Source organism: Equus przewalskii, chromosome 8 (assembly GCF_037783145.1).
Source record: "Equus przewalskii isolate Varuska chromosome 8, EquPr2, whole genome shotgun sequence".
Lineage (NCBI taxonomy): Eukaryota > Metazoa > Chordata > Mammalia > Perissodactyla > Equidae > Equus > Equus przewalskii.
In genome coordinates, this window is record NC_091838.1 from 17,860,650 (window position 1) to 17,880,088 (window position 19,439).

Genomic DNA, 19,439 nt, shown 5'->3' on the forward strand with positions numbered 1-19,439 from the left:
TGCCTACCATGCACCAGGCCAGGCACCGTGAATGCACTGTGGAGGGAGGGAGAGGAAGAACCATTGAGGACTCTGCTCTCGTGCAACTTGATTCTCATGGACCATAAGAATGAAATACTCTCTAGTGAGAGGTTAAAGAGATTCAGCAAGCAGACAAAATGAGTGAATACCTAATTCACAGGCTTAATTTGGGCAGCAGACATCCAGGAATAAATTCCAAGGATTTTGCCCACAATAACAAAGTTGTCTCTAAGTACTTTTCTTGTCTGTACTACTTAAACTGATAAGAAGAGACAGGAAAAGGATGGAAGGTTGTAGCAGTTCAATGAAGTTCTGGCATAAGTTCAGCAGGAGTAATATTGATATATAGGGGCAGCCAGGAATTTTCAGTAGCAGCCCATTTTCACATCTTTTTATTTTTTAGTTGTGGAAAGGCCACTTAATTCTTTGTTGCCAATACAGATGGAATAGCATTTGCTTCATTTCTCAGAATCATCTCCAATTGAATGAGGCAATTTGGGCTTTGTTCGCTCTTAAAGTTTGAAGTTGTCAATCTCCTGGAGTGAGTGTCTCAAGCCATGGCTGGTGCAAGTTGGCCCAGAGTTATGAATAGCACTTAATTTTTGCCTCAAATAAGTCTACATTGCTGGGGCAAATTTGACCAGAGTTTTTATTCATAGAATACAGTAGTCCCTCCTTATCCGTAGAGGGTAGGTTCCAAGACCCCCAGTGAATACCTGAAACCGCAGATGGTACTGAACCCTATACACTCTATGTTTTTTCCTGTACTAAGCATTTGTCACATACTGCGGCCATAACTTTTGGAGTTTGAGATGCGACAGCAAAATTAGAACAAACTTATTTTCCCTTCATCACAATGGATAAAAGATTCATCCCTGCTGTAGATCTTAGCAACCTCAGCATATGATTTTTTCCCTAAGTCAAGAACTTGCACCTTTCCACCTAAAGGAAGCACTTAAGAAGGCATAAGCCTTCTCTTTGGCATATCTGAATTACCAGCATCACTACTCTTGCACTTTGGGGCCATCGTTAAGTAAAATAAGGGTTATTTGAATACAAGCACTGCAATACCGTGACTGATGATCTGATAACCGAGATGGCTACTAAGTGACTAATGCGCAGATAGCATTTACAGTGTGAATACGCTGGACAAAGAGATGATTCACCTTCTGGGCAGGACAGCACAAGATTTCATCACACTACTCAGAACTGCACACAATTTAAAATTGATTGTTTATTTCTGGCATTTTCCATTTAATATCTTCTGACCACGGTTGACCACAGGTAACTGAAACTGTGGAAAGCAAAACCAGGAACAAGACAGGACTGCTGTATTTAGAAAGTAACTCACAGAAATATTTATTTGACTTCCAAGTGAGGAAGATGTTTCCAAGCATAAAAGCAAAGAAGGAAGGCATAAAGGAAATGATTGATAGCCCTGACTTCGTGAAGCATTTTAGAGCCAGATTTAATGATGTGGGAAACTATCCATGACATGCTGCTATATTAAAAAAATAAAAACCAGCGTGGACATCATAATTTCAATGTTGTAAATTACATATCCGAGAAACATATACATGAGAAATACACTAAATGCTAAAAGAATTATGGGTGGTTTTTATTTTCTTCTTTATGTTTTTCTGAATTTTCCAAATTTTCTATATTAAATAGAACCAAAAATGGTATTTTTAAAACAAACTTAACCCAGCCAAAACTGAATACATTACATTCCCCGACTAAACTCTTTTATGCTTGAGTCATATATTCCTACACATATTTTAGAATCAGTGGTTGAATTCTATTTAACTCGGTGGCAGATGAAAGATAAAGCAGGGGTTCATCTTTCTGAGAAGATGATCCACAGGCAAATTGGTGAACGAAAATGGTCTGAAATGGAGAATTCTTCCAGACTTTGAAGAAGTATAATAAACAGGTGGATCTAATTTGATCTTGTTAGAGAAAGGCAGCAGATCACAAAACAAAAAAAGAAAAAGAGAAAAGAAAAACTTTCTTAGTTTCCTGGGTGATCCACGGTATTCCTCTGCTGCTACATAATGTGAAACCTCACCCTTGCAGGCCCGGCCTGCGTACACTGGAAAACCACCTCCGTTACGCGTTCCCACCCATCTATGCCTGGCACTAATGACGGCTATTCTTGGTGCCAAAATCCGGCCTGTGATTCAGATGTACTATGGAGATCATCAAATAGCCAAAAATAGGACGAGCAGATGATTCCGAGCAGGGTGAGCAGCAGTGTTTGGAGACTATGGGGGGTTGTGTATAGGACAGAGCTCTAAGGAAGACGTGGAACAGGGGCTGTGAGAGAAGTCCTCCAATTGGGAAGACTTCCCAGAACGGGAAGGCCTTTCTGCCAGGATCCAAGAGCTTTTCCTAAGAAAACTCCTTTGGATAATCATCTCTTTCAGTCTCATTATGCCTTGCTGGTTATTAAAGGTAAAATTATAATATAAACCCTCAAATGTAGGTGTGAAACTCAATCAAAGTTTTGGTTAAGAAATGCATCACTAAAGGTGAAAAACCTTTTAAAGAAGAGAACTTAAACTGTATGTATAAAATGTGGCAAAAGCCAGGGATAAATAAGGAATTGAGAAGCCCAGATCAAATATCTAATGAGTTCAGTTGAGTAAGCAATTAAGTGTTTGCTCTTAATTGCCTAATAAAAAATAGTTCATCATATAAAAATGACCTGCAATTTTTAGATTGTCTCACTTTGTTCACCAGCATTCCAGGTAATTATAATATTTTTATTCGTTTTCTGCCAACCTTTTAGGTCCTTTCACTCTCCATATTCTCCCATCCTTCTCACCCTCCCCCATCTTCTCTTTAAGCCTTTGCATCCTCCAACCTCGCTCTTTCTCCCCTTCTATTCAACTTATAATGCCTTATACACATCAGGATCTATATTAATGTTTGTTCAATCTAATTTAACTGAAATCCGTCACATGCATTGTACTCCACTATCCAATATCTGAGAATGTTCTGCGCATTGTTTATACAGGCAGTCCTTGTGTTCCTGTACGGTTGTGCAGGACTGTAAAGTGACTATGCAAACTGAAGCCATAAAAGTCTATCTTAATAAACAACAGGGAGAATTATGTTTGTTCTATGACCTTGACGTATTTTTGTCAAAAGACTAAAAACTGTCTTACTCTCTTATAAATATGTAGGGAAATAACCAAAAAATAATAAAACTAATACTTATGTATTACACTATAATTATTAGAAATACTGATAATTAAAATGTCATTTCTTTATTGAAAAAACCTTATCATGTATAGTTTGGATAGTGCTTGCCTTCTCCTTATATAACTTACAACATGAAGTGAGCATCTTTTCTATGCCTTGGCAGATAGTCGCAGTCCTTTCTTTATTCGGATCAGCTTCCAATGTTTTTTTCCTTTGTGCTTTCAACGTTGTAAAATATCTACAAGAGTGTCTTTAACGTGAACTGTTGACAACATCATTTCTTATGGAACATCTCCTTTTCATCACAACCACTCTTATTCGCATCAGTCCGTTTGTCCTCTCTAAGTTCCTCTGGCTGTATATCTAGAGTTGAATGGTGGCAGTGTTGACATTCGTGTGGTCAGCTATTTCCTCTATAGCTCTGTTTACATTTGATTCAAATTTCACCTCCACATTATCACTTTTCATTTCTTTGCTGCACTTTAATCTTTGTCAGCCAAGTCCCTCTTACCATCATCCATTTTTGTAAAATGCCACATAGGTTTATTACTGGGAGACAAGGGGACAACACAGCTACACACCTTGCTGTCTACGTGTGAAGCGAATAACAGATGCGCAGTGAGCAATCACTCACTGACAGACCTTCAAAGAAGTGGCATAATTGGTTGCAGATCTCGATGGACATCTGTTATTTACATAGTAATTTGTAGACTAAAGATCTAGCAGTGGTAATTGAAATATGGACTGTACTTGTTGAAGGACTCAGGTTATTTAACTAAACCACAGTAACTGAAATGTGTGTATACTGGAGCCGTGCAAAAGAGAGGACGCCTGTACTTTCTTTTTGGTAGTTAAAAGATTTTTACACGGTAGATTTTAATAATGCCACAAAGTTGGTCCTGACCTCCACTCTGTTGTTCCTAAGTAAATATAGTCAACCATTGTTATTAGGCTATCTTGGTGTAAAAGTTCTAGAAATGTGAAGTGGTTTTAGGAAAAAGTAGGGTGGGCATGCATCTAATATATTTTTCCTAGTGACGCAAAACATTTCAAATAATTATATCTCTTATTAGAAGATATAGATTCATATACAACATTTTCAATCACCATCTGCCCTGTTAGTCAATCTCCAGACAGTTCTAAGTATAAACTAAGTATAAAAAATAAATAGAATTTACAAGATTAGCATATAATTTCCCAGTTCTCCATCCTTCATTCACAGAGCCTTTTGCTCACGTTGCTTTCAAACTATTATTTAGTGACCATTTTGTATTTAACAAGCTTCTCATAGTATGATGTCAAATATCTTCATAGATTAAGCTCCCTTTTTTTAAATTTCCCTGGAAATTCTCTCCTACTCTAATTAATTCCCTAGTATTGAATTTTAAATACCTTCTGTGTGTCGAGATGCACCTACTTTGTTGCTACAACTTTTTTCCGTCCTGAATAATTTGACTCCGCTCCAGTCCAGGTGAAGATATTCTTCAGCTTGACTGGCGAGCGTGCCCTTCCTTCGTCTCAGCTGCAACATGCCCAGTTCTCCCAGCGTTCCCTTCATTGAATGTGTGGTTATTACTTTTAGGTCCTCTATAGTGATTCTAGAAGAAAATTTAAAATATTGGAAAATATAAAGCTACCTTTTTAAAAGCCGGTAGCACCGATCCTCAAAAAAATGCCCCAACATTCCAGGTTGTCATGGGGCTTTAAGCAACCAACATCCAACCAAGTAAATCCAAAAACAGTGAAAAGGAGCAAAACTCCTGGGCCTAACTTTGTCACACCACACAAAGACTTTACTAATTGCAAAAATTTTCTTCAAATTTAACCAAAGTTTATTCGGTGAATTCTGGTTTATGACATGTATATATTTATGGGGAAGCCAAAATAGCCTTGGTAGGTGGTGAATACCAAATAGATTCATTCTTCGTCTTTCTTAATCCACTTCAGAAATTCCCTAACCTAATACTAAACATATCGTTTTACTAGCAGAAGATAATGCTCAAAACTTTCTCTGATATCTTTTAATTGAAAATAAAAATCCATTTCGTTGACACGCTGATGAAGGTGAGTGTAGTACCCAAAGACTGCCACACTGAGGCGTGTGGTGCATTGTTTTGTGACTGGCTTTCAGGTCACGACTACTTGTCTCCCTCATAAGCAACAATAGTCAAGAAATGAAACTGGTAAAGCCCAGATGGAACTTGATTAGCCGGCATCTCCTTTTCTGTGTGTATGGGTGGTGTGAATTGATTGCTAAAAAGAGTCCTACACATTAGAAGGAAAGCATCTCCTACGTTCTTTATGGTTATCATGTGTTAGAATAATAGGAAATAGTCACATGGTCACCATTTTTTGAGAAACTCCACCTAAACCATAAAAGAGAAATATCTATGTCCTATTACTTAAAGCATTCAAGCAAGGAGGTCTCTCAGTCGTCCCATTCAGTAGAGAACACTCATCACACTGTGATCATTGTCGCTTTGTCTGACCAGATGGAGAATGGCTGCAATTCTCAGAGAGTTATAAAAATCACAAATATAGCATATGCAATACAATGACACCTTGTTTATCAGAGAAAGAACATGTTCTGGCAAGTCTTGGAAATTAAATCCACTCCAGAATAGAATACTAGAGAACAGCTTCCTTATTTAATATATTATTTGGAAATGAAGAACTTTAAAATAAGGCCATGTTAATGGCCTCAACATATATAAAACAAAATTTGACAGAATTATAAGAAAAAGAAATAAATCTAAAATAATGAGAGTTTTTTAACACGACTCTCAGTGATTAAGACAGACAGGCAAAATTTTTAGGAAGAATATAGATGATATAACAATGCAATTAATAATTAATGAACACATATAGAATCCATACGCAATAATTAGAGAATGCATATTATTTTCAAGTACGTTTGGAACATTTGCAAAAATTGACTTTGGGCTAGGCCACAAAGCAAGGTTCAAGAAATACCAAAGAATCTATATCATGTGGACCATATTCTCTGACTGTAATGCAGTTATTAGAAATTATTTCTAAAAATATGACTTAAGAAAACTCACATATTTTAAAATATAAAAATATTTGTAAATACGGTTTAAAGAAATCAAGGCAAATTTTCAAAAATTACAACTGAGTGGATACAAACTATTATATATCAAAACATATAGAATGCAGCTAGTGTAATACTGAAGGGGAAGTTATAGCTTTAAATAAACATATTAGAAAAGAATAAGGTCTCCAAATTAGTGAGCTGAGGTTTCAACTCAAGAAATTAGAAAAGCAAAAAGAGAGTCAACAAAAGAAAGAAACAATAAAGAGCAGAAATCAAAGAAACAGAAAACAAAGATATATCTTCCCTATGGTATCTTTCTTTTATATGTAATTAATTTGTGCTTTAGGCCTAGAAGGTTTATTCCCCAAATAATAATAAAGTAATATAACCCTGATACCAAAACCAAACAAGGACAAAATAAGAAAGGAAATTATAGGCCTATCTCACTCACGAATATAGATGTAAATATTAGCAACCTGAATCCAGCCAATATAATAAGAATACATATCATAACCAAATGGGCTTATCCCAGGAATACAAGGATCATTTAACAATGGAAAATTATTTATTGAAATTGATCATAACAACTATATGATTATGTTAATGAATGAAGAAAGACTATTTGCTAAAATTCAACATCCATTAATCAAAAACTAAACAACAACCTAGTATGGAACAGAACATTTTTAATATGTCTGACCTTGATTTTAAAATTAATGTGAAGGAAGAAGTGTTAAAAATAGCCAAGACAATATTGAAGCAGAACAGCATGCAGAGAGACATCCGACCAGACTCAACAGATTCTATACAAACCATGGTTTGGTTTTGGCGAATGGATACAAACCAAAGTGCATGACAGCAATTCCACCACCAGTGAAAACTTGACAGTGGACAGAGGCGGCGTGCTGACTGACCGGGGAAAAGAGAAACCATCCAAATGAGTACAGTGGAGAAACTGGTCCTCCATAATGGAAAAATAGTTAATAAATCCCAACCTCTCACCATGTAAAACATCATTTCTGGGAGGTTTAAGGCTGACATTTGAAAAATAAAGTTTGAAACAACTTTGTGAAGAAAATACAGTATAATATCTTTATGATCTTAAGGCAGAGATGCGTTCTTAAATTTATATATAAATTTGATAAAATTAAAAATTTGTGTCCAACAAAGACATGATGAAAATAGGAAGCAATAAGCTGCAGAAAGGAAGATGTTTATGATGCCTATAATCAAACAAAGGATTAATATCCAGAATACAAGAAGAATAAAACGAGTTTAATAGAAAAAAGGGTCAAAAATATGAGTGAGCAATTTACAGAATGGCCTATTATTATACAAAAGCTGTTCAATATAAATTGTAATCAGGGAAATGTGAAGTAAAGCAATAAAACACAAGTTCATACCCATTAAATTTTTTTTAATTAAAAGCTTAACAATACCAAGGGTTGGAAAAATTGTAGAGCAATGGGAACTCTCATTCACTGCAGATGAGAGATTTACTGTTTAGAGAGAAAATGGCAACATTTAGTAAAGTGGAAGGCAAGTAAATCAACAACCCATCAAGTCCATTCCTGGATATATATCATAAAGAAACGCTCACACATGTCTAGGAGAAAGGTGCAAAAAGGTTCACTGCAATATTGTAACAATGAAATATCAGAAACAACCTAACTGTTCATCAACAAAACAAGGGCTCGATATCTATGCATTTACCAGAAATGGAATACCATATAGCAGTTAAAATGAATAAATCATCAACTTAATGTGTCAAAAATATTAATATTGGGAAGAAATGCAGACTGAAAATTGACACATCATGATTTCATTTGCATGAAATTTCAAAGCATACACATTATATGTTGTTCATGAATCCATATATATGTAACAAAACATAAAATCACACATGGGAATGATAATGTCAAATTTAGGATAGTGTTTGGTGGAGGAGAGGAAAATGGGATCAGGGATGATAAAAAGGGAGCTTTAGTTTTATCTACAGTGTCTCATTTTTGTGTGTGTGCTATTTGATAAATGTGGCAAGGTGTAGTTGGTGGGCACATAGATGTAATATTCTTCTCTGTACTTTTTCTATTTGCTTAAAATATATTGTAATTTTTTAAAAGGAAGTTAGCAATATTCTTTTAAATACAAAAGTATGGCAGTCACTTGCATTGAAAGAGGAAACGGCAGGATAAGATGAGAACATTCCCATGCAGGTCTCTAGCATAGTCTGGTGCTTAGGTGTTAACATGATCTGTGTTTGGAAAAGGTGAAACTTCCCCAGTTTGCACTGAGACAAATGAGCTACAGTCCCCAACGCTAGGAGGGGAGGGAGAGAAATTACTATGACTTTTTCCTACCCTTTCTTTCCTGCCTTGTTGCCTCAGCTCACTTTCCTTCCATCTCGTCTTTTCCTCTCTAGACTGGCGTGGAAAGCCACAGCTGCCTAACTTTAAGGGAGGAACACAGCTAGCCATACAGCTCTGTCCCTGCCACCCCGAGCAGGAGCCTTCCTCCAAGTCTTGGGGAACCGCCATTTATTAGAGTAAAACAAAATTCCAGAATATGTACAATTGATCACGTACCAGGGATTTTACTCTAGTTGGAGGCATTAAATAGTTAATTAGAAATTCAAGCACATATGAAAGTTCTACTGAAGCTATTTGGCCAACAAATTATTACTGAGCCTTAAATACAGGAGAACAAGAGAGAACTGTATTGATACTTATCAATTTGTGTTAATTCCATAAATATTTAAATTATATTCAACAAAATTATATTTAACTCTTCTCATGTTCTTGGATATATCCCTATATTTTCTCCATTGTTTCTAATAATACATTTTATTATTGGATTGCTCTCTATGAACAGAATTTTTATCATGTAAATACAGAATGCTGCTTATGACAGGTTCAAAAATCCTACTTAACTAGAGGTAAAAGAAGGTTGAAATTTTAAATGTTAAATTTTCCAAGGTAGTATATATATAATTTAATAATTCTTTTATTTTGAATTATGTTTTTAATAAGGTAAAAATTCAAACAATCCTAATAGGTATAAAATGAAAAGTAATTCTCCTTTTCATACATTGTCCCTCAGTCTCCCTCCACAGAAGCAGCCATTGCTACATATTTCCTATGTATTTCTCTGAGGTACTTTACACATAAACAAATATGCATCAAAAAGAACATTTTTAAAAGTCAGTTCCATAGGTGTGGTATTTCAAAATGTCTATATTCTTATCACATTCAATGATTTTCTATTTGAGGCCAAATCTACAGTGCAGAATCTTTAGATTTGGGGTCAGACATGATATAAGTAAAACCCAATCACAAGAGCAAGACTTCAAAGGAGCCACAGTAAAGATGACAAAGATGTAATATTGTCCGTTAAACTTTTTATAGAAAAGTCAGGAGAGAACAGTGTCCACGCAGTAAGGTCCAAGTCTTGAGTCTGGTACCAACTAGATATAAACAATTAAGTGACATATCTGACTAGCCTGTATTATGATGTATCATGTAAGGATATCAAAATTTAGGTAATTATTTTGTCCACAGTTGAACTTAAAAGGAACTAATTATACAAAAGTATATCTAAATTATTGCTTTCTTAATCAGCCTAACATTTAGCCAGATCTGCAATTCTGCAAGAGGCTACCCAATTAATCTGTTTTTCTACCTTTGCTAAAAGATTATCATTAATAATGAGTTTGAGACAAAAGTCTCAATAAAGAATATATGATGTCAAAGGTTATAGTTCATATTAGCTTCTAACTTTTAACGCAATATATTTGGTATTTCCCATGGATAGAAAGAATCTTTCATGTTTCTTTTCTAAATCTGAATTTGGGATCAATTTGTAAGAAAAATGTCCCCTTTGTCTTTTAGGCTCTTCTAACATATAGGAGTGACCCAACCATGAGAAAAATGTTGAATCATCTGTATTTCTATGTCATGCCTGTGTTTAACGTTGATGGATACCATTTTAGCTGGACCAATGTAAGTCACTTTGCCTATCCAATTGGGAAGAGAGGCTGAAAAAAACAGAAAACAGAACAGGAAGGAAGCTTGGCGATCAGCCCCTAGTGATCCAGAGCTATAAAAGAGAACACCACTCCGCCCCCCCCCCCATCGTAGCAGCAACCTTTTGATGTTGTTTATATGTTTGGCTTTGCATAAAATTTCACGTAAATAAAGACTTCTCCTTCCAAATAAATTGAAAAAATCATTAGTTTAGTACAGCTTATTCAATTTTGCCTGTGGAGAAATGAGGCCAATAGAAGGTAAGAGATGGCAAGTTTTTGGCAGAAATTGGAGCATGAACCTGAGTGTCCACTGCTAATCCAGTCCTCTTTCCATTCCCCGGACTTGTCTCTCCCCGGAGGAACTCTCCCCTCAGTGCTGTGGTTCATTCACTGATTGAGCTACTAAAATGCATATGAATAACCTTTTAAGTATTTTTTCTGCACTTATTTTCTTAATTACATCTAGGATCGATTTTGGAGAAAAACAAGGTCAAGGAACTCAAGGTTTCGCTGCCGTGGAGTTGATGCCAATCGTAACTGGAAAGTGAAATGGTGCAGTAAGTCGGGGATTAATTGGGATTCATATCCAAAGGTTTCCACAGCTTTCACTCTCAAAAACGATGAGCCCATTAGGACTCCAACATAAGACTGATGGTTTTCTGTATGTGAAACCTAATACAGAAAAACACAGATATGTATATTGTAGCTATAATTTGCAAAAGAAAATTAAAGGGTTTTTTAAAAATATCAAGGATTTAAATCTGTCAAGCCAATCCAGAAAATTGAAAATTTAAACACAGGTGTAAAAGTGGAAAACTGAGGAATATTTGTCATTCAGAAACTAAAGCAGGAACTGTGGTTTGTAGTATAAATCTGGTTAAACGTTCTTATCCTTTCACTGAGAGTAACACCGATCCTGCCTTCATCTGTCCATGATGATCGAAGCTGCCAGATCCTTGTCTAGAATCTACCAGTCTGCCACTCATACATTGAAGGGTCACATTCCAGGTTTCATTGACACTTACCTTTCAAGAAAGGAGAGGATGTCATTTTAAGGAACGTAACTCTTTTACAAAGTAAAGAAGCAGGTAGGTGCCCAAAAAGAGACAAAGAGAGAGAAAATTGGCCATAGCTGGTGAAGTAGAGGCAAAAACTCTACCTCTACCCATCTTGGGTTTTCAGCAGAGGCCCTTAAACAAAGAGATTAACAAGAGAAAACCAGTTTGTTAACATGAGCAGACATATCACATGGGAGAAAACTTGTGAAAAGTAACTCCTAGTGGCAACTTAGAACTCTGACTTATGTAGCATCTTCAACAAAGAGCAATAAATTTATAGAGAAATGACAGGACAAAAGAAAGCAATTTTAGGCTTCCAAGGGCAGCAAGCTGTGAGAAGGTAAATATATGGGAGGAAACTAATGGAGTAAGTTTTGTTTGGAGCAAGAACCCTCTGGTTCTGTTTCGGGGCCAAGAGTCTGTCTCCAGTAAAAGGAGAATTTATATCCTACCTTTAGGCAGTAAAAGGGGGGGGGGGGCGGGGGGGGGGGGGAGAGAACTTTTCCTGCATTTGTTGCTGCTTAATTGCCTTCAGCTCAAAATAATTTTATGTCAAAGAGGCATATTTTGGGGTGGTATATTCTGGTTTCCCTCACTAGTATCTTAATTGGCAACAGGAAGGAGGGAAAAGAGAATTATTATCAAAATGCAGTTGAAAGAAGCTGCCCTTTTGCAGCATCCTTCCTTAGGCCACTCAAAATATAGACTGTTGTGTAATCGAAAGTCTCCCATTAGTCCCTTAGAAGTGAGGCCTATCACAAAGTCTCTCATTCTGTGATGCTTTGGGTTCTGTGTTCAATGCCACTCCTCCCCTCCCCACCAGATTCGGACTGAATAACTAGGCCGGGGCTTGACTCCTTCCGCATATCTCTCCAGGCAGCCTCCTTAGTCAAGTAGAATTGGCAAATAAGAAGATGGTAGAGCAGAAAGAATATGACTCTAGAATATGACAGATATGGTTTGATTCTAACACTATTAGCTAATGATTTGGACGATTTTCTTTGATCTATCAAATTATAATAATAATTCCCATTTCATAGAGTTCCTATAGGAATTAAAGGAATTTACATATGGTTAATGCCTAATTCAATCCTAGCTCCAAACAGGGGTCTAAATATCAGTGACCTTTACCTTTTCCCCTACCCTCCAGAATAGTCAATTCACCTCTGAGCCTCAGGTCAATTGTTTGTAAAACTACAGGCATACCTTGGAGATATTGTGGGTTTGGTTCCAGACTACTGCAACGAAGTCAATTTAGTAATAAGGTGAGCCACATGGATTTTTTTGGTTTCCCAGCGTGTATAAAAGTTATGTTTACACAATACTGTAGTCTACTAAGTGTGCAATAGCATTATGTCTAAAAAAATATAATGTACATATCTTAATTTAAAAATACTATATTGCAAAAAAATGCTAACCATCATCTGAGCCTTCAGCGAGTCATAATATTTTTGCTGGTGGAGGGTCTTGCCTTGATGTTGATGGCTGCTGACTGATCAGGGTAGTGGTTGCTGAAGGTTGACGTGGCTGTGGCAATTTCTTGAAATAGGACAAATAAAGTTTACTGCATCAATCAACTCTTCCTTTCATAATGATTTCTCTGTAGCATGCGATGCTGTTTGATAGTATCTTGCCCGCAGATCTTCTTTCAAAATTGGAGTCAATCCTCTTAAACCCTGCCACTGCTTTATCAACTAAGTTTATGTAATATTCTAAATTCTTTGTTGTCATTTCAACTATCTTCACAGCATCTTCACCGGGAGTAGATTCCATCTCAAGAAACCACTCTGTTTGCGCATCCATAAGAAGCAACTCTTTATCCATTAAAGTTTTTTCATGAGACTGCAGTAATTCAGTCACATCTTCAGGATCCACTTCTAATTCTAGTTCTTTTCCTATCTCCACCACATCTGCAATTACCTCCTCCACTGAAGTCTTGAACCCCTCAAAGGTATCAAGAAAGTTGGAATCAACTTCTTCCAAACTCCTGTTAATGTTGATATTCTTACCTCTTCCCATGAATCACAAATCTTCTTAATGGCATCCAGATGATGAATCCTTTCCAGAAGGTTTTCAATTTACTTTGCCCAGATCCATCAGAGGAACCACTATTTATGGCAGCTTATAGCTTTATGAAATGTATTTCTTAAAATCAGACTTGAAAGTCAGAATTACTCCTTGATCCATGAACTGCAGAATGGATGTTGTGTTAGCAGACATGAAAACAACATTAATCTCATTGTGCATCTCCATCAGAGCTCTTGGGTGACCAAGTGCATTGTCAAAGAGCAGTAATATTTTGAAAGGAATCTTCTCTTCTGAGCAGTACATCTCAACATCCAGCTTAAAATATTCAGTAAACCATGTTGTAAACAGACGTGCTATCTTCCGGCTTTGTTGTTCCATTTATAGAGCACAGCAAAGTAGAATTAGTATCATTCTTAAGGGCCCTAGGATTTTTGGAATGGTAAATGACCCTTGGCTTTAACTGAAAGTCACCAGCTGCATTAGCCCCTAACCAGAGAGTCAGCCTGTCCTTTGAAGCCAGGCACTGACTTCTCCTCTCTAGCTATGAAAGTCCTAGGTGGCATCTTCTTCCAAGAGAAAGCTATTTTGTCTACATTGAAAATCCATTGTTTAATGTAGCCACCTTCTTCAATGATCTCAGCTAGATCTGGATAACCAGCTGCAGCTTCTCCATCAGCACTTGCTGCTTCATCTTCCACTTCTATGTTATGGAGATGGCTTCTTTCCTTAAACCTCATGAACCAACCTCTGCTGGCTTCAGACTTTTCTTCTGCAGCTTCCTCACCTCTCTCAGCCTTCACAGAATTGAAGAGAATTAGGGCCTTGCTCTGGATTAGGCTTTGGTTTAAGGGAATGTTGTGGCTGGTTTGATCCTCTATCCAGACCACTAAATCTTTCTCCATATCAGCAATAAGGCTGCTTTGCTTTCTTATCATTCCTGTGTTCACTGGAGTAGCATTTTTAATTTCCTTCAAGAACTTTTCCTTTGCATTCACAACTTTACTTTTTGTTGCAAGAGGCCTAGCTTTCAGCCTATCTTGGCTTTCAACATGCCTTTTTCACCAAGCTTAATCATTTCTAGCTTTTGATTTAAAGTGAGAGACATGGGACTCTTCATTTCACTTGAACACTTCACGGCCACTGTAGGCTTATTAATTGGCCTGATTTCAATATTGTTATGTCTCAGGTAAATAGGGAAGACCCTAGGAGAGGTAGAGAGCTGGGGAATGGCTGGTAAGTGGAACAGTCAGAACACACACAACATTTATTAAGTTGCCAGCGTACATGGACATGGTTTGTGGGACCCCAAAACAATTACAACAGGAACATCAAAAATCACTGATCACAGTTCACCATAACAAATATAATTATAATGAAAACATTTGAATTATTGCAAGAGTTACCAAAATGTGACACAGAGACACAAACTTAGCAAATACTGTTGGAAAAATGTCCCTGATAGACTTGCTTGACACAGGGTTGCCACAAACCTTCAATTCGTAAAGAATGCAATATCTGCAAAGCACAGTAAAATGACATGTGCCTGTACCTCTTTCCTTCAGGAGAGTGTTGAGATGACGAGCCATAAGGCAATCTTAAAAGTGTTTGCACTTACAAGCAAAGAAAGAGCATTGCATAAATACTACAAAGTGGTATTATTGGTGGCTGCTTAGATACAGAAATTTTTTTCTTCTACCGGGACTGAGACAACAAACTTTTTCACATTAACTTCCTAAGACTACTAATTTTTAAAAAAAATTTTTTTCTCACTCTCTCTGATGGAGCCATTTTGCATGCTTATAACTATGTGTCCCATTTCACTAGTTAGCAAGGACCTGCATCCATACATAGAATGCCCACAATCATCTGAGTGTGTACACTGGATGGGTAACTGAGCTGAGTAACACTAGCAGGGCAGCCAGCTCTGCCCGTGGAAGGTTAGACTCTTGTTTATATCCAATTACAAATAAGTGTCCTGTTTCCCTTTGTTCTTCTTCCTTTACCCAGCTTGTTTCCCTCACACATGTGCCTTCTTTGATTTCTTTCTAGTTTCAACTGCAGTCCCAACTAGAATTTCTTTGCTTCTTCCCATATCTAAATCATTCGGATTCTCCCTGCAAGTTAACACTCAAGATGTACACGGGATTATGTCAAATATAAGTTGCAAAATGAACTTGATAGACCATCATAAGTGTTGTGGAAATGCAGACAGCTTGGCTGGGACCATTTCTTCTCCACCCGCAAGGTCTCCCCAGTGGATTCAGCTGATCTGACAGGGCTTCCTCCCTCACAGCATCACATCCATCTCTCTACAGCTATTTGCTTGGTCAACGTGACAGTGAACCTTAATGAGGGGACCACTCTTAGGTCAAGGGCACTGAAGTAAGTGGAATTCCTAAGAGAACCTTCAAATAAACATCCATAGTATAAACAATATAGAAATTCCCAAGACATGCAAAACACTAGAAAGTCAACACTCAACTGACGAAAACAACCATTTGTTTCTCTTAAGTCAGTGAGTCTCAAACTCAAGGAGTAAAACATGAAACTGCTTTTTACCATGAAAAATCTGTGGACTCCCACATGACAGCAGTACGCTTTAGCGCGTAAATATGGGGAGTAGACAAACAACGTAAAGTGTCACATGGAAACAGGTACACTTTCCAAAACTTCACAGCTCCCCCTGGGGACCATCAGGCCATGAAATGAATATCATTGCTCTGAGAGTCCAGCAGAGGGACTCAACAAGTCAGTGTAGCGGTGGGAACCAAGAATAAACACACAAATTGTATTCATTCATTTGCCAAAGTTAATTGAATTCATACTCTCTGCTAGGCACTGTGGGGTTTTTTTCCTTCTTCTATGCACTCTTTTAAGAGAATGCTGTGAGCACTGCTTTTTCCATATTGGAATAAATCCAGGAGAGAGGCAAAGAGTTTGGATGACATCCATACTTAAGCTTTAATTCCTGAATAATTCAAGTCCTGCCTAAACATAAATTACTATTAGGACAATCTATAGAATGGGAGAACCTTTTGGCAAATCATATATCTGATATGGGACTTGTATTCAGAATATTAAAAGAACTTTTACAACTCAATAATAAAAAGACAACCCAATTTTAAATGTACAAATGATTTGAACAGACATTTCTCCAAAGAAGATATTCAAATGGGAATAAACACATAGAAAGATGCTCAACATCATTAGCCCTCAGGGAAATGCACATCGGGGTACCATTCACGCCCACTAAAATGGCTGTAATAACAAAGACACACAAGGGGCTGGCCTCGTGCCATAGTGATTAAGTTCACATGCTCTGCTTCAGCGGCCCAGGGTTCCCAGGTTTGGATCCCAGGCACAGATCTACACGCCACTCATCAAGCCATGCTGTGGCAGCATCCCACATACAAAATAGAGGAAGATTGGCACAGATGTTAGTTCAGGGACAATCTTCCTCACCAGAACAAAAAAAGACAGACAATTACAAGTCTTGGTGAGGGTGTGGAAAAATTAGAACACTCATACTTGCTGGTGGGAATATAAAAATGATGCCACCACTTTGGAAAACTGTTTCATAGCTCCTCAAAATGTTAAACATAGAGTAACCATACGACCTAGCAATTCCACTCCTAAGTATATACCCAAGAGAAATGAAAACATTTGTCCATATAATGACTTGTACATGAATATTTATGGCAGCATTATTCATAACAGCCAAAAAGTGGAAGCAACCCAAATGTCTATCAACTGATGAGTAGAAAAAATATGGTATATCCATACAGTGGAATATTATTGGGCTATAAAAAAGAAAAAGGACTGACACACAGTGCAACATGGATGAACCTTGAAAACATTATACTAAGTGAAATAATCCAGTCACGAGATACCAAATATTGTATGATTCCATTTACATGAAATGTCCAGAATAGGCAAATCCATGGAGACAGAGAGTAGATTGGCGGTTACCAAGGGCTAGGGAGAGAGGGTATTGGAGAGTGACTGCTATTGGATAAGGGGTTTCTTTTTGGGATGATGAAAATGTTCTGGAATTAGCTAGTGGTGATCATGGTAAATATACTAAAAACCATTGAACCATGGTGAATATACTAAAAACCACTGAACTTCAAAAGAGTGAATTTTATCATACGCAAATTAAAGCTGTTATAAAAAATTTTAATTACCATTTAGGAGCAAATTAGCCACTTACTGAAATATAACTACTCTTTCTAGAACACTCAGTTACCTAATCTTTAAATTAAGTGTAATATGGAGAAAATCCTATTTTTTAGCCAACCAATCACATTTGCCCCTCTCCATATATGCCCTTCTCCTGCCAAACACCCCCTCACTCTATCAAAAGAAAAAGGGCTTGTTTTCATTGAGCAAATATTTTGATAGATCACCTGAGGTGAAAAGGGAAACTACTACATACTGGTTGTTTTCTGCCAGCGCCTGTGTAAGGGCAGTAGATGGTCACTGGCCTGCTTTCTAAGAGGTTAAGTTCCTCCAGCTGAACGCCTTTGGTTTTGAGAAAGCTGCTCGAGCTGAGAAACTGAACTGAATTGCTGTAAAAATATTGGGAACTTCAGACATTAAATTTGGGGCAAGGTGAGAGAAAAAAGAGAAAGGTAATATTGTTAGAATATCTAGAAAGGGACTTTGGAACTTAAAGATGTCTAATGAGGATTTTCGTTAAAATTTGCTATGAAATATGTAAGTTCTCTTCAGCATTTCATAAAAACCACCACTGGGGGGCCGGCCCAAGGGCGCAGCAGATAAGTTCGCACGTTCGGCTTCTCGGCAGCCCTGGGTTTGCCAGTTTGCATCCCGGGTGTGGACATGGCACCTCTTGGCAAAAGCCATGCTGTGGTAGGCGTCCCACGTATAAAGCAGAGGAAGATGGGCATGGATGTTAGCTCAGGGCCAGTCTTCCTCAGCAAACAGAGGAGGATTGGCAGTAGTTAGCTCAGGGCTAATCTTCCTCAAAAAAAAAAAAAATTAATAAAATTTAAAAACAAAACCCACCATTGGTAATATACAGTACAATCTACTTCACTTACTAAGGCTTTGTGGAATTGAATCTGCTATTTGGGGATATTAGGAAATCCTGAGTCTGGCCTCCAGGTAAACTCAAGGAGAGAACATATAAATATTCAGAAGCATGGAACGCATAACAGGAACACGCTCATGAGACAGTGAATTTACTTGGAGATTTACAGACTAGACTTGGATAACTTTGAGCTAGGAATGATGCATAGATGGGAGTAAACATCAACCAGATGGTCAGACTAGACCCTTAATATCCCTGCCACCTCTGATGGGGTGATTCTAACATGTTATACATTAATCCAATTTTAAATCAAAACGAATGTATTGAGCACATTCTACAGTGCAAGATGATGTAAATTGTATCAGAAAGTCCTGAAAGACTTAATTAGTCCTTATCTAATTCCCAAGGAACTATTTGGGATTCTGGAGAAATGTAAAAGGAAAATCTATTGTCTTATCCTATTTGCTTTAGAACTTCGCTTTAATTTAGTGTAAAAAGATATATTAAGCACCTAAAATCTTCTGTGGAAGTTGGTAGAGAAATTTAAAAATTAGAGAATCAAGGGGCTGGCCCCATGGCCGAGTGGTTAAGTTCACGCGCTCCGTTGCAGGCGGCCCAGAGTTTCATTGGTTTGAATCCTGGGCGCGGACATGGCACTGCTCATCAAACCACGCTGAGGCAGTGTCCCACATGCCACAACTAGAATGACCCACAATGAAGAATATACAACTATGTACCAGGGGGCTTTGGGGAGAAAACGGAAAAAAATAAAATCTTAAAAAAAAAGTTAGAGAATCAATGAATTAAATTATCATGCTTAGTTGTGCTTTCTATAAAGAGAGTGAAGGGCATAGAATCCTAGATACTCAAAAATTTAAATCATATGGAGTCTGCTCACTGGTGGTGGTGATATATGGCTAATGTTTATTGAGGACTTACTATGTGCCAAGCATGTGCTAGGTGCTTGAGATGAATTTCTCATTGGTAGATGCT

General features: G+C 37.4%; 1 protein-coding gene across 1 annotated transcript in view; it reads left to right on the forward strand.

Moving 5' to 3' along the window:
• The window catches only part of CPA6 (carboxypeptidase A6), a 269,776-nt gene that overhangs the window by 213,356 nt on the left and 36,981 nt on the right, over window positions 1-19,439 (forward strand). Inside the window, exons 7-8 of the mRNA XM_070631515.1 lie at window positions 10,171-10,281; window positions 10,774-10,864. Coding sequence (XP_070487616.1) covers window positions 10,171-10,281; window positions 10,774-10,864 — 202 coding nt within the window. The remainder of the gene's footprint in view (window positions 1-10,170; window positions 10,282-10,773; window positions 10,865-19,439) is intronic.